Below are 15,024 nucleotides of genomic sequence, written 5' to 3' on the forward strand. Positions count from 1 at the left end.
AAACATGTTCCAAGGTTTCAAATAATTTATCTTCATCCGTCTCAGCTATATAAAGGAAGAAAACAATTATTTAAAATATGAAACTAATATCCAAAGAATTTCATACTAGGTTAAAATAAAAAATATTACCTCAAAAAAAGTTCGTTACTTAATCATTATACGTGTTAATTGGATAAATTTGGATGATTTAAACGGTTCGATTTTCATGGTTGCAATTTCGTTTGAAACCAACAGGTTAAGCGGTTAAAACGGACCCGTCCCATTTAACTAATTAGTCTAAAATTTGAAATCAGAACCGAACCATTTACTTAACGGTTTTACAATTTCGATATACACGGATCAATTTAGTTTCGAGAAATGATTTATATTTCAAATTCACATCCTTACTCTCAGGTTAGGGCTGGTTTTAGGCGGGACATGATCAATTTTAAACACTAACCCTTTTTTTTGGGGTAAATTTTAATTACGTATTAATCGTCATTAGCTGGCAGGAACTCGACAACGATCATCACCTATGCATTTCACACAAGCCGGATGACCCAGATCCGAGGGTATACGTCGGTATGTGGTTCAAATGTAAATATCAGCAAAAGCGCAGGCTTTTCTATAGATGATATCTACAGGCGGGGCCCACTATCATATAAAAAAGCAGAGGTTTTTTTATCTGTTACGCATGTTCAAGTCCAACACTCCAAACCACATTTTCTTGATTCCCTTCCGGTTCCGGGTTAGCTTTTTCTTTTTCCTATTTGGTGAAATCCTTCCGGGTAGCTTAAAGTAGCAGTCACACACTCACACAACCTCACTCTCTCTCTCACCTCTTTCTCTTTCTCTTTCTTTTGCTCCTCCTCTCAGATTGGGCTCTTGATCTCACTTGTACGCTCTTTGCTGCAAGAGATCTGTGAACTAGCTGATCTCTCGGTTGCTCTATTTTATTTTTTTTGGTAACTTTTTCGTAGTTCAGTTTTGCTGATTACACTCTAAAATGGTTTCTCTGTGCATGTTGTAGATGCTGCTTTCATAAGCTTGGCCCTGTCCCTCTACTGGTACTCTATTTTCTCCGCTTTTATGCTTCATATGTTGTTTTGGAGTTCTTAAGCTGAAATCTAGTTCACCTCTGCTCGTTTTACTGCTTTGAAGTGTTTTTGTTCTTTCTTTTGCCCTTTTGTTTTTGGGCTGTTTATGTGTGATCAGACTTTCAGTGGAGTTATTTCTTCTTTCTCTCCCCCCCCCCACCCCTCCCCTTTTTTTTTTTTTTCTCTCTGAACTTCTGCAGGAACAGGAGTTTTCTTAATTCCATTTACAGGTTTGAAAATGGCGTCTAGAAGGGGTTCTGAGCAGCCGCCGCCGCGGAGGCAGCTTTTGAGGACTCAGACCGTCGGAAATCTGGGAGAGTCCATGTTTGATAGTGAAGTTGTGCCATCTTCGCTTGTTGAGATTGCGCCGATTCTTCGTGTTGCCAATGAAGTTGAGTCCAGCAATGCAAGGGTTGCTTATCTCTGTAAGTTTGATTTTTATTCGTTTATTTCTATGTTTCCTCCGTTTCCTTACTTGTACCTATGTTTTTAGCAATATTAGTAGTCATGCATGGTTTCACATGCAAACTGGCGTCTGCGGTCTGCCTCTTTCTAATTGATTTATTCCCTGTAACATTTAATTGTTTTCGTGATACTTCTTACTGATGAAAATGAATATGTAGTCAACGAAAAAACGAATTCATCTTTGGGATCTTCTTGCTGTCTCATGATTCAGGGGTTTGTCCGCTGGTCGTGCACTTCGTGCTCGTACCATGCATAAGCGCAATGTTTATTGGGTGTTTGCTTGAAGTGGGTTTGTTCCACCACTCTCCAGGATCATCCTTGCATGTTTTATACTTATATTGCAAAGCACAACATACCTACAGTGGTCACGCCCCATGTTTTGTGGCTCCGTGTGTAAGTGTGTGAGGGGGGGGGTTCAATCCGCTTTAGGTTGATACTACAATAACTTTTTTTTTTATTGGATCTATGTCGTTTTTCAACAATCCAGTTGTTTTTCCAAAACATTGATTTTTGAATGCTTCATTTTGCCATGTGTTAAAGTCTCTTTATGCTGAAACTCATTATATGAATAGATGCTTAGTCGTCGCTATGAACGAAATCTAGCTGCATTGTGGCAGCTGGCTTCCTGGTCTTCCATATTTGGTGCAGTTGGCATCCCTTGCATTGCCAAATCTATGTTATTTATCATAAACAATCTATGTTATTGATAGTTGGTGCAGTTGCTATCGAGCTGCTTATAATATAATGAAATTTGTCTAGTATTGAAAGTAAAGCAGTGAAATATATGGTTGTGACCCTTTGTTGGGGCTAGTTTTGTCTTGGTTAATCTGTTAGGTAGGGCCCGTTAGATGTTGGATCCCACTTACCATTAGACACTGCAAGTTATGATTCTTACTTACAACAGGACCAACACTTCATTTGGTGTAAATTGAGATACATAATGTGTGTGAATGAGTAGCGCTAGCACTTTGCTGCGTCGTTATGAAACCAGGATGAAAATCCTAGTTTCCTTCAAGGTTCAAAGTTTTGGGTTTCTACCAGGTTTCGATCCTGGTCGACATCAAATTTCGGTTGAAACCTAAGGATTCGACCCCCAAACTTTGTTATTTTTGTCTATTTTTTGTATGCCCTATTTTTGACATTTCTAACCTATTAAAAGAATTAGCTTCATGAAAAAAACACCTAAAGTGATACTTGTGGTGTTGACCCAAGTTTGCTAGTGTAGGTTGTCTGAAGATGTACTACTACTATTACATATATAAGTTACTAACTAAAAATGGAAAATACATGATTAAAATAAATAATACATAATATAGAGGATGCAACTTTTTGAAATTAAGTTAACTGGTTAATTTTTCAAAGTTTGTTCCGTTGTATACCTGAATTTTTTGCCTAAACACTAAGATTGGTACCAATGCGACTTTTTCATTGAAATAGAACTAGTGCAACTTGTGCATTTGAATTAGCATTTTGGGCAGCCTAGAAAATGATACATGCACGAAACAGATATAACTGATATGTAGTTGTTGAGATAGATGGCAAGATTAGGATGAGATTAGAAATGAATGAATTATCGAGAACCTCGGGAGAGTGCCAAAAGGTGACGAGTTGAGGGGAAAGTTGAATGAGATGACTTGGTCATGTACAATGGAGAGCAATGACAGTAATGGTGAGGACCAGTGAGGAGCAATGTAGTGAAAGGTCACGGTGTTCAAAGATCAAGGGAAACAATGAAACTTGGTTGAACTAGAAAGTAAAACTGCATATGATGGAACATATTAACATAACTAGCAAGACTTTGGAGAACGGGATTGTATAGGAATGCATTATTGGGAACCTAGGGATAGTGCCAAAAGTTGTCATGTTGAGGGAAGTTAGAAGGTTTGGTAGTGGGCAATGGAGACCAATGACAGCATCAATGAGGACCAATGAGGAGCAGTGGAATTCAAAATTCACGGTGTTCAAAGATCAAGGAAAATATGAATTAGGTTGGATTAGAATATGGAAAGTATAAAGTGTCAATGATATGGTCTTGAAACAGTGTAATAGTGGATTGGATCATGATGGCTGACCTAAAGTAGTTCAAACTTGGGAAAGGTGTGATACTTAATTTGAGCTTTTGGCAAGAGATGATCACACTATCCCATTGAACATGGTTGAAAAATATTATTTTGGGCTAAAGCGTATGGTTGGTGAAGGCCTAATGTTGTGCTCCCAGGGCTTTAGGTGTTTTAGGGTTGATGTAGAATGAGGAGAGGGTAAACAGGTCCAAACTGAACGATCAGGATTCTAGGGTATTTGAGATGGGGTTAAGAACGAAATCTGATTGAATTGTTCATAAGGTTATACTGAACGAGGTGTAAGGTCAGGTTTTCAAATAAGGTTAAGAGGCAGAAATTCAAGACACTTGGTTTAGAGGTATTCCTTTTCTGATGAAAATTGAAAGGGTTAAACTTGGGTTTTTTTATTTATTTATTTTTAATTTTTTAAATAGGTACGAAAGGGAAGAAGATAACAGCCTAGAGGCTCGAACTCAAGACCTCCTAGTGAGCATGGATTTTGACGCACCACAACTCACCAACTGCACTATGCAGTTGTTGTTGAACTTGGGTTCGTTGAACTTTGTTGTTGAGAGAAAATATGGGGAAATAAGTTGGTAGGTGGTGGTTTTGTTGAGTTCTTAGCCTGAGCATATGCTTGGTATGTATTACACAATTGATGGCTATTTAAGATATTCAAAAAGATGTAACCCTAGAATCAAACAGATGTATTGGAAAGATATGACAAATTAATCATGAAGATTCTTTAGGCATTTTACGTAGTTCGATGATGGTGATAAGGTTCTTTAGGCACTTTACATGAATTCTACATAAACCGTGGACATTTTTCTGTAGATGCGGTTAGTGGATTTGGATTAGTATTATTTTCACTTGGCATTTGTACGTATTTGAGTCCAGGTAATAATTCAACTTTGTAGCTGTAGTCTTAAATTTTGGTAAGTTCATGTGTGTTATTTTCACTTGGCATGTGTAGTCTAGTTATTATTATTGTAGTTGTTGTTGTTGTTTTGCAACGTGTGTTTTGAGTACTTTTCTCAATGGTTTGCTTTTATTAATTTAATTTTATGGAATCTGACACATTACTCTGCTGATGTTATATAGGTCGGTTTTATGCTTTTGAAAAAGCTCATCGGTTGGATCCGACATCTAGTGGACGTGGTGTTCGCCAATTCAAAACTGCACTTCTTCAGCGTCTTGAAAAGGTGAGTATTATGTTTCTAGTGTGAATTGCCTATTGCCAGCACTAATAGTGTTCTGGCCACTGATATGTTCTGTTTTTATTTAAGTTTATTTTTGTAAAACTGATGAGGCATATAATTGTAAGTGTTCTGACTTGAATGCAAAAAAAAGGTGGATAATTTTGCAGTGTTAGTCATAATAGTTGGGGCACTTTCCTGTGCGACTTACATTGAATTTTTATTGGAGCTTAATGTTTCTGTCATTGTGTCATAAAGTGTGAGCAGGACTTATTGCATGCATTTGTTTCCAAAAATATTGATGTACCATTGAATGAGAGAGAGTGACTGTCGACTTTCACCTTATCGGCTCTAACCATCCATGCGTTCTAAGGGTGATATCCCAATAGCTCAGTTGAATGGTTAAGCAGGATCTGTGTAGCTGAACATTTAGTGGGGGAAAGGCTTAGTTGAGTTGGGAGAAGGTTTTGTTGTGTTGAATGGTGGGATCTGTGTTCCTGAAAAGTGAATTGTCATTTTTTCATTTCTCTCTTGTTCATTAGAGAACCATTTCCCACAATTATTTGGCCTGCCTTGTCTTAAAAGATTTTAATCTTTCTATCATTAACTAAATTTATGTTCTTATGGAAAGATTTAGTGATTGCAAGAAGGATCTCCGTATGGTCTTTAATCTATATTGACATAGAAAACCTTATGTCTGTTGAGAGTTAATTTGACAAGTACTAGAGAAGAGAAGAGAAATGTTTCAAGTAAATATGTGGACATAATTAAAGATATTTATGATAGTGTAGAACTATTGGGGGGGGGGACAAGGTAGTGAATTCCCAATTACAAGTTGGGTTTCATCCAGGGTCAGCTTTACGCCCCTATGTTTTTGCCTTATCATGGATGAATTAACCAAAGGCATTTTTCTTTGGGTGGATAAAAAATTCATTACTGGTGAAGGAACAATGGACCCCAATAGGGGAGAATATGCAAAGCCAAAAGAAAAACAATTATGAAGACACACCCCCACATTGAAAGAGTGGGTGAGGTTCCAAGAGGTTACAATATGTCTATTTATCAGAGAATCAACACCTCTGACACAGAGGAGCATCCAATAGTCATATCCACCCAAATCCACTCACGCTGAAATGGAAAAATTCACTGTCTAACAGGTCAACAACGAGCAGCCAAGACCCAATCCCAGAGGAGAAAGGGAAGCTGAAGAAGATCTAGTTGTTCCAACAAAGGATGAAGGAGGAGGGACAAGGATATGTCTTCGAAGGAGAAAAGACTGAGTTGGCAGGCAAGAGGTGATTCAAGATGAGGTTGTTGGTGTAGGCTTTTTCCTGATGATATTGTTTTGGGGTCAATTATAAATAAAGAATGTGATATAAAAGATGATGTCTCATAGAGAATTAAAGTAGGATGGATGAATGGAGAGGTGCATCTAGAGTGTTGTGATCGATTTATTTCTTTAAAACTTTAAGAAAATTTTATAGAACAATCGTACGACCGGATATGATGTATGGTGTGGAACGCTGGGTAGTTAAGAAGCATCATGTAGATAAACTTAGTGTAGCAGAGATGCGGATGTTGAGATGGATGAATGGTAAACCTAAGAAGGATAAAGTAAGAAATAATCATATTAGAGCTGATTTGGGAGTCGCTTAGATACATGGTAAGCTACGAGAAAGTTGTACAAAGGAGTGATTTGATTCAGATTGAAGGAACTAAAAAAATCTAAGCTACATGATAAGCTACGAGAAAGTCGTACAAATGAGTGATTTGCTTCAGATTGAAGGAACTAAAAAATCTAAGCTACATGATAAGCAATGAGAAAGTCGTACAAATGAGTGATTTGCTTCAGATTGAAGGAACTAAAAAATCTGGGGGTAGACCTAAAATTAACTTAAGTGAAGTGGTGAGGAAGGACGTGCATAGCTTAGGCCTTATATCAAATATGACGGAAAATAGAGCTGATTGGAGGGCAACTTCAATCTTTCATGTTTCCCTGCTCCTTGCCCCCTGACCTGTCACCTTCTTTCTTGTTAATTTCCACTAATTTTAATGTACAATATTATTCTTTTTTTGGGTAATGATTTGTGGTATACTATTCTTGTGCTTTTTTGAAATGTGATATAATTGCCTTGGTAACATCTTAAAGTCTAATTTTTTTTTTCACTGATTTCTTTTCTTTCGTGGTTCCTTGATGTGTTTGACCTCTTCCATTTGGCAGGAAAATGAACCTACCTTAAAGGTAAGGGCAAAAAAGAGTGATGCACGTGAAATGCAAAGCTTTTATCAACATTACTACATAAAATATATCCAAGCATTGCAGAAATCTGAGAAAGCTGATCGGTGAGTTTTCTTTTGACACGTTTGTGTGTTCTGGTGATTTATTTGGAGGTATCGACTTGTTATACCTCTGGTTTGATTCTTAAGTCTCTCTGTTTAATCAGTGCACAACTTACCAAAGCATACCAAACTGCCGCTGTCCTTTTTGAGGTTCTGAAGGCTGTCAATCTGAATGAGGCTGTTGAGGTTGATCATGAGGTGAGGTAACCTGAAGGTTTTTGATGTGATTATTAGATTCAGGCAGTTCCTTTTGATTGATTTTTTTGTTCAATGTGATCTTCCACGAAGTGTGATCTTGGGTGTTTAGAGTCTTCTTCTTCCCACAGAAGAATTTCAGGAACATAATTATAAGTGACTTGTATTGGTGGTTGGCCTTTTACGCAGATTTTGGAAACTCACAATAAGGTTGCTGAAAAGACAGAAATTTATGTCCCTTACAATATTCTCCCTCTTGATCCTGATAGTGCAAATCAGGCTATCATGAAATATCCTGAGGTCCGTTTCCAACATACATTTTTTTTTTTTTTTGCTGTTGTAGCTTTATTATAGATTCTTTCTGTATTTTGTAGTGAATATTTTAAGTGCTTTGATTTGTTATTGCAATCTCCAGATTCAAGCTGCTGTTTTTGCACTTCGTAATACAAGGGGATTGCCATGGCCGAGGGATTACAAGAAGAAAGTCGATGACGACATTCTCGACTGGCTTCAGGCCATGTTTGGATTTCAGGCTAGTACCTTAGCTATTTGTCTAGGCTTTATTTTCTTGTGCGCTTTGCGATTCAATGTTATTCTTGGACATGATGAAGAGCCTTCCCTGGTGTTGATGATGTTTTCTTTCATATATTAATGTGCAGAAGGACAATGTGGCTAACCAAAGGGAGCACTTAATTTTGTTGCTGGCAAATGTACATATTCGACAATTTCCAAAGCCTGATCAGCAACCTAAGGTTTTTATGCTTCTCACAGGTTTTCTTTTATCTTTTACAATTTATCATACAAAACTGTTTGTTTTTATATTTTGTGTGTGTGTGTGTGTGGTTCTTTGCCAGCTGGATGAGCGTGCATTGACTGAGGTCATGAAGAAACTGTTTAAGAATTACAAGAAATGGTGCAAGTACTTGAATCGCAAGAGTAGTCTTTGGTGAGGCTTCTCATACTTATGTATATTGGATTTTTGTTGGTCTTTATTTGCCATCTGGGCTGTTGTCATGCTTTGGTTTTTTTAATATTGCAGGCTACCAAATATACAACAAGAAGTGCAACAGCGTAAACTATTGTACATGGGCCTTTATCTTCTAATTTGGGGTGAAGCAGCAAATTTGAGATTCATGCCTGAATGCCTTTGCTACATCTATCATCATGTATGTCATATGAGCTCCTTAGCCTCAATGCCATCAATACTGGCTGTAGGACATGGGTTTAAGGATTGGGATTGGATACTGATCTGTAGTAGCTGATTGCAATCTAATCCAGCATTTTAAAGCAATGACACTGTCTGATCTAGGCCTTATTTTTTTTTTTGGAAGAAATACCTAAAGAACATAAATGTTTTTTGTTTTAATGAAAAGACATGGTAAGAACATCAAGTCATATCTTTTTTTTTTTAAACTTAAACTAGTGAAAGTTTTGATAGGAAACCATACATATGAAATATCAATATCAGAAAAACTGGATTCAAATCATCAAAACTAGTGAAAGTGTTGACTATTCACTATGATAGAACTGGCCTTAGAAATACTTCTATGTGTGCACTGGCTTTAGAGATAGTTGTGTGTGTGCTTGTCTCTAGTCATTCTTCATTACATTCACACATACTCCATATTCTGCCTATGTTGTTAGATGGCATTTGAACTCTATGGGATGCTTGCTGGGAATGTCAGTCCAATGACGGGTGAGAATGTGAAACCAGCTTATGGAGGTGAAGAAGAGGCTTTCTTGAGAAAAGTTGTTACTCCAATTTATGAAACGATTGCAAAGGTGTTGGATATGTTTAGCTTCTTTAGTCTTGTTTTTCAGTATATATGTTGTTTTTCTTTTTGACTTTTCTTGTTTGATTTCTCCATGGTCTGGTTGAATCTGCTGCACAGGAAGCTGAAAGGAGCAAGAAGGCAAAATCAAAGCATTCACAGTGGAGGAACTACGATGATTTAAATGAATATTTTTGGTATTGTGATCCTCAATTTTTATTTTTTATTTTTTTTTGTCTTGCATTGCCAAATAATTTGTTTATGATGTGTAACTTAATTCGTCTATGTAAATTATAGGTCAATTGATTGTTTCCGGTTAGGTTGGCCAATGCGTGCTGATGCTGATTTCTTTTGTCAGTCTTTGGATCAGCTACGGAGCGAAAAAAATGCTGTAAGTTTGATCTAAGGATTCTTTCGTTATCTGTATTTTATGGAATCATTCTTTAAAAAAAGAAAAAGTCATTCTGTTATTTTTTTCTACTATTGTGATACCCTTTTTTTAACGATGTAATGTACAGGCATAACTTGTCATTTGGATCTCTTTTTTCTTTCCCATGGTTGCCTCTAATCAAAATTAATAATTTTCCCCTGATAGGAGAGTGTATTCTCTGTTTTGATATTTGTTCCTATGTGATAATTTATTGCTTTCTTTAAAGCGTACTCCGACGAATGTTCGTTTTGTTTTTTTCTTCACTTTCTTCCCTCCTGGGGGGGGGGTGGATTACGCTTTTCTATCCAAAATGTTGCCTTTTGATCTCTTATTAGTAAGAATCAGTTGGTGGATTGCACTTTTCTATCCAAAATATTGCTTTTCGATCTCTTATTAGTAAGAATCAGTTTCACTGATGTTGGAGTTAATGTGGATGGCCTAATTTGAAATAAATTGGTTACTGTGAGATTCAAGGGTAAAGTAAACTACAGTTCTGTAGGGTTTATGGCAAGAAATTCTTATGCTTCTGATGTTGGTTTCTGATAGTGCATTTTCTCATGGCTCCTTTGTTCAGGAGAGCAAACCAACCAGAGATCGGTGGGTTGGCAAAAATAATTTTGTTGAGATACGCTCATTTTGGCATGTCTTCAGAAGCTTTGATAGGATGTGGAGCTTTTTTATTTTGTGTCTACAGGTATCCTTAATTTTTAAAAATCTTCTCCCTCCCTCCCTCCCTCCCTTCCCCCATTTATATCTGTGTGTACTATCATTCAATGTTAACATTCATCATTTATCGTTTAGGCTATGATAATTGTTGCGTGGAATGGATCGGGGCAACCGAGCTCAATCTTTGATGCTGATGTTTTCAAAAAGGTGCTTAGTGTCTTCATAACAGCTGCGATCTTGAAGCTTGGACAAGGTAGATTAGCTAGTAATAATATTTGCTGTCATCACTTTGTTATTGTCATGAATTTCATTAATGCTTCTCCTATATTCCAATTTTGTATTTTTGTAACTTTGCCTTTTGAATTAGATTTGTATGTAAAAAGTGTGTGAGAGAGAGGGCATAAAGCTTGGTAGTGCAACGCTTTTGTCCTTACCAGAAATTAGGGCCATGCTTGGGGAGAGGGGGGCCATAAAGGCGGTGCAAGCTTTTGTCCTCACCTGCAATCAGGGCCATGAAAGATGAGTAGTTATGCAAAATTAATACAATCATTACATTTTACCAAAATAGAAAAAAGGAAAACTAAAAAAGCTGGCATGTGATAACTGGTTTATTTGGGATTCCTATCACTACGGCAGTTCCTAACTGACAGATTTGGACTTGGTCTTCCTCTGCAATGGCTGTTTGAACTTTTAAACTTCTGACATTATTTATATTCCGTTCTTTGGTTCAAGTTTTGGTGTCCCAATGACCAATCCCCCCCTTTTTGGGACTTCGGCTCTTGATCAATCACAGTTTTTTATTTTTATGTTATTTATTACTATTGTTATTAATATTTTTTTTTTTAAAGTTTTTTCTAATACACGACACAAATGAAGATAAAGTGTAGGGGGGATAAATTTTTTATGTACCTTTAGCGCAGTTCTAAATCTCGGAAATTTTGGTTTCACAAGTTTTGATGGTTTCCCAATTACAATTGGGTTGCATCAAGGATCAATGCTGAGCTCTTATTTGTTTGCGTTCATTATGGATGATTTAACTAAGCACATTCAAGAGGGGGTCCCTTGGTGTATGTTATTCACTGATGATATTATTTTGATAGATGAGACAATGGAAGGGGTTAATGCTAAGCTGGAGCTATGGAGAACAAGTTTGGAATCAAGAGATTTTAAGATAAGCAGAACAAAGACATAATGACATAATATATGAGGTGTAACTTCGGCCAAACCAAGACAGTAGATGAAGTAGTGAAACTTGAGGAGTGAGAACTACCACAAAGTAATTGTTTTAGATACTTGGGTTTAACCATTAACGATGAGGGGGATATAGAGGATGAGGTTGGCCACAAAATTAAAGTAGGTTAGATGAAGTGGAGAGGTGCAGAGGGAGTGTTGTGTAACAAACGCATACCTATTAAACTTAAGGGAAAATTCTGTAGGACAATGATCAGACCAACTATGACATATGGGGTGGAATTCTGGGTAGTCAAAAAGAGTAATGTAGACCAACTTATGGGTCCTACTATGGAACTATGGTTTTTATTGACTTAGAAAAAGCCTACGATAGAGTCCCCCGAGAGTTTTGGCATGTTTTGGAGAGAAAGGGGTGTCGACTATATATGTGGATATAATTAAAGACATGTATAAGGGTGTGGTGACTAGTGTGTGAACCGTGAGAGGCCAAGGTAGGGAGTTCCCGTTTTCTATTAGTTACGCTTATCATGGACTTGTTTTGTGGTTTATGGTTTTTGCAGATGATATTGCTCTTGTGGACGAGACAACTACAGGGATTAACGATAAGTTAGAGTTACGGAGATCTACCTTAGAGTCAAGAGGTCTTAAGATTAGTAGAATGAAGACAGAGTATATGGTGTGTAATTTTAGCCACACAAGTACGGACAACGAAGTAATGAAACAGGAGGAGAGGGATTTTGCAAAGTGATTGTTTTAGGTATTTAGGGTCCATCATAAACAAGGAAGATGATATAGAAGATGATGTTTCTAACAGAGTTAAAGCAGGATAAATGAAGTGGAGAGGGGGCATTTGGGGTGTTGTTTGATACAGTGATCGACATATTCCTTTAAAGTTTAAAGGAAAATTCTATAGAATGTGGTAAGATCGGCTATGATGTATGGAGCGGAATGTTGAGTAGTCAAGAAATGTAACATTGATAAGCTGAACGTAGCAAAGATGAGGATGTAGAGATGGATGTGTGGAAAATATAGGAGAGATAGGATAAGGAATGACTAGGCTAGAGATGATCTGGGAGTAGCCCTGATTCAAGGCAAGCTTTGAGAATGTCATTTAAGGTGGTATGAACATGTCCAACGGAGACCTAGGGATACTTTGATGAGGAGGAGTGACTAGATCCAGATAGAAGGAGCAAAAAGATGTAGGGGTAGGCCTAAAATGACCATAGAGGATGTTATAAGAAAAGACATATAAAGGCTAGGTCTTGATCCAGTTTGACCTCAAGCAGATTTGTTTGGAGGGCAAAGATCCATGTTTCCAAAGGATTGTAGGTGGGATGTTCTTTTGGCGCCTTTTTTTTTTTTTTTTTTTTTTTTTTAATTGGATCCATGAAGCTGACCGCATCTAGTTGGGAAAAGGCTAAGTTGTTGTAGTTGTAGACAAGCTAGGCGTAGCAAAGATGAGGATGTGTGGTAAGACAAGGACGAATAGAGTAAGGAATGATTTTATCAGAACTGATTTGGTGGTTGCACCAATCTAGGACAAGATCCGCAAGAGCCGTTGGAGGTGCTATGGTCATATCCAACGGAGACCCATGGACGTACTAGTAAGGAGGAGTGACCCGATCCAAATAAAAGGTGCTAAAAGAGGAAGGGGCAGACCTAAAATGACTATAGGAGAATTGGTAAGAAAAGATATGCAAAAGGTAGGGCACAACCCAAGTATGACTGCAAATAGAGCTGTTTAGAGGACAAAGACCCGTGTAGTCGACCCCTTTTAGGGGAATGTTCCCGAGATGTTGCTCTGACTTTTGTGTTTTACCTCTCCCTTTACTTCTTTTATTTCTTCATTTTTTATTTATTACCTTTTAATGCCTTTTCTTTTATTCATATTTATGCTTCTATCGGATCCCTGTAGCTGATTCCATTTGGTTGTGATAAGGTTATGGTTGTTGTTGTTGTTGTTGTAAGCTTCGATGGTTTTTGGCCCACCCCGACATGACTAAGTTTTGATAGTTTCGACCCTAATTTCGGCAAATTTTGGAAATTTTGACCTAAATTTCTAGCAAATAGCCCAGAAAACATACCTGGTTGAAACTCGAGATTTAGAATTGTGACCTTTAGTCAGGTTGTGTTTCTTATGTAGGAGGATAAATCTGAGCGTGGAGGGCGACGCTAGGGTGTTAAGTGGTACACTATGGTTTATGGCAGTAGTGTTTTTAATAGCGTTGTAGTTGACTCAACTCCACAAACCCGTCTCTCAACTAATTGGGGTTCACTACACAAATTCTATTTTGCCATTCAACTCTATCTAAGGTCATATTAGTTGATAACCCAAAGGCTTCCATTGTCTTTTCACCAGTTTTTCCATGGTGATTTTCGATCTTCCACTAGTTCTTTTAATTCCTCTAATCTGCACTTTTTCACTCCTTAATGGTGCATTTAATGGCATTATTTTTACATTCCCAAACAACTGCAAATGACTCTCCCTCAACTTATCATTATTGGAACCACTCCTATATTATCTCGAATGTATTCATTTTTCATTTTTCATTTTTTATTTAATTTTATGTATAAGTAGTTTTGGTTCCAATCAACTTGGTTTAGAAGGGGATTAAATATTCCATAAATCCATTTTCTTCCCTATGAGTTCCAGCATCGATAAGAATTCTAGTTCTTACTATTCATATGTTATGTTATGGTATGAATATTACTAACCAATTTGTTATGTATGGATGATGAGATTCCATTGATACAAAGCCAATTCCAATAGACTTATTGAACGTTCCTCCCATTGGCATGCAATTTTAAGAATTTGGTCAATAGCAATTATGGGGATGTAGTTGATTAAAGAAGTGGGGATCAACAAGTTGATTTTTCTCTTGTTTAGGGGTGTTTGAGTCCTTTAGTTTCTTTTAATTGAAGTTATTATGTGTGGTTGTGTCAGAGGTATTGTGTGAGATAGAGGAGTCGTGGCCAGTTGTCTAGCGCAAGCCACGACTCCCCTTAGGAGTGTTCTAGTCTGACTATAATTGGTTGGTAGATTAGAATTAGGAGTTAGATTTGTTTTCTATTTTATTGCTTTCTATTCCTACTAGGAGTATGTAATTGCCGATCTATATAATGAATTGAGCAGGGCAGCCGCCTGTGCAGTGGTGTGGATTCGAGTCCTGGGAACCAGCCTCTCCATAAAGGGGGTAAGGCTGCCTACCTATGTATCCTCCTAGAACCCTGCTTAAGTGCAGGAAGCCTTTGTGCACTGGGTAACGGCTTTTGAGCAGGGGCAGCCCAATCTCATTGATTGGGACTCCCATTACCCAAATTGCAACTCTCTCTCTCTCGCTCTCTCTCTCCCTCTCTCTCTCTCTCTCTCTCTCTCTCTCTTTTCTTCTCTATTGTTTACAGGTTGCATTTAGGTTTTTTGAAGGTGTGGATTTTAGTGATTCAGGAAAAAAATATGTTTAGATGCAAAATGTAAATCAGTTGTATATCAAGGAACTTGAACTATGGGGAAACTATGGTTTTGGATGCAAATTTTGTTTGAGGGTTTTGAGGTCTAAATGGCCAAATTAGATCCCGAAACTTGTAGGAAACTTTATACCCTCCAAACATAGTGGAACCCTAATATTTGCCAAA

At 37.4% G+C, this 15,024-nt stretch overlaps 1 protein-coding gene across 1 annotated transcript in view; it reads left to right on the forward strand.

The window, feature by feature from the left end:
- The first annotated feature begins 747 nt into the window (after positions 1 to 747).
- LOC122087947 (callose synthase 3-like) overlaps positions 748 to 15,024 on the forward strand; it is a 49,943-nt gene continuing 35,666 nt past the window's right edge. The window contains exons 1-15 of the mRNA XM_042657082.1: positions 748 to 1,046; positions 1,277 to 1,501; positions 4,703 to 4,803; positions 7,019 to 7,140; positions 7,242 to 7,335; positions 7,522 to 7,632; positions 7,748 to 7,864; positions 7,992 to 8,084; positions 8,187 to 8,278; positions 8,372 to 8,498; positions 8,977 to 9,114; positions 9,225 to 9,301; positions 9,402 to 9,495; positions 10,109 to 10,228; positions 10,336 to 10,453. Coding sequence (XP_042513016.1) covers positions 1,315 to 1,501; positions 4,703 to 4,803; positions 7,019 to 7,140; positions 7,242 to 7,335; positions 7,522 to 7,632; positions 7,748 to 7,864; positions 7,992 to 8,084; positions 8,187 to 8,278; positions 8,372 to 8,498; positions 8,977 to 9,114; positions 9,225 to 9,301; positions 9,402 to 9,495; positions 10,109 to 10,228; positions 10,336 to 10,453 — 1,591 coding nt within the window. The 5' untranslated portion in view covers positions 748 to 1,046; positions 1,277 to 1,314. The remainder of the gene's footprint in view (positions 1,047 to 1,276; positions 1,502 to 4,702; positions 4,804 to 7,018; positions 7,141 to 7,241; positions 7,336 to 7,521; positions 7,633 to 7,747; positions 7,865 to 7,991; positions 8,085 to 8,186; positions 8,279 to 8,371; positions 8,499 to 8,976; positions 9,115 to 9,224; positions 9,302 to 9,401; positions 9,496 to 10,108; positions 10,229 to 10,335; positions 10,454 to 15,024) is intronic.

The sequence above is a fragment of the Macadamia integrifolia genome, chromosome 9, assembly GCF_013358625.1.
Source record: "Macadamia integrifolia cultivar HAES 741 chromosome 9, SCU_Mint_v3, whole genome shotgun sequence".
Lineage (NCBI taxonomy): Eukaryota > Viridiplantae > Streptophyta > Magnoliopsida > Proteales > Proteaceae > Macadamia > Macadamia integrifolia.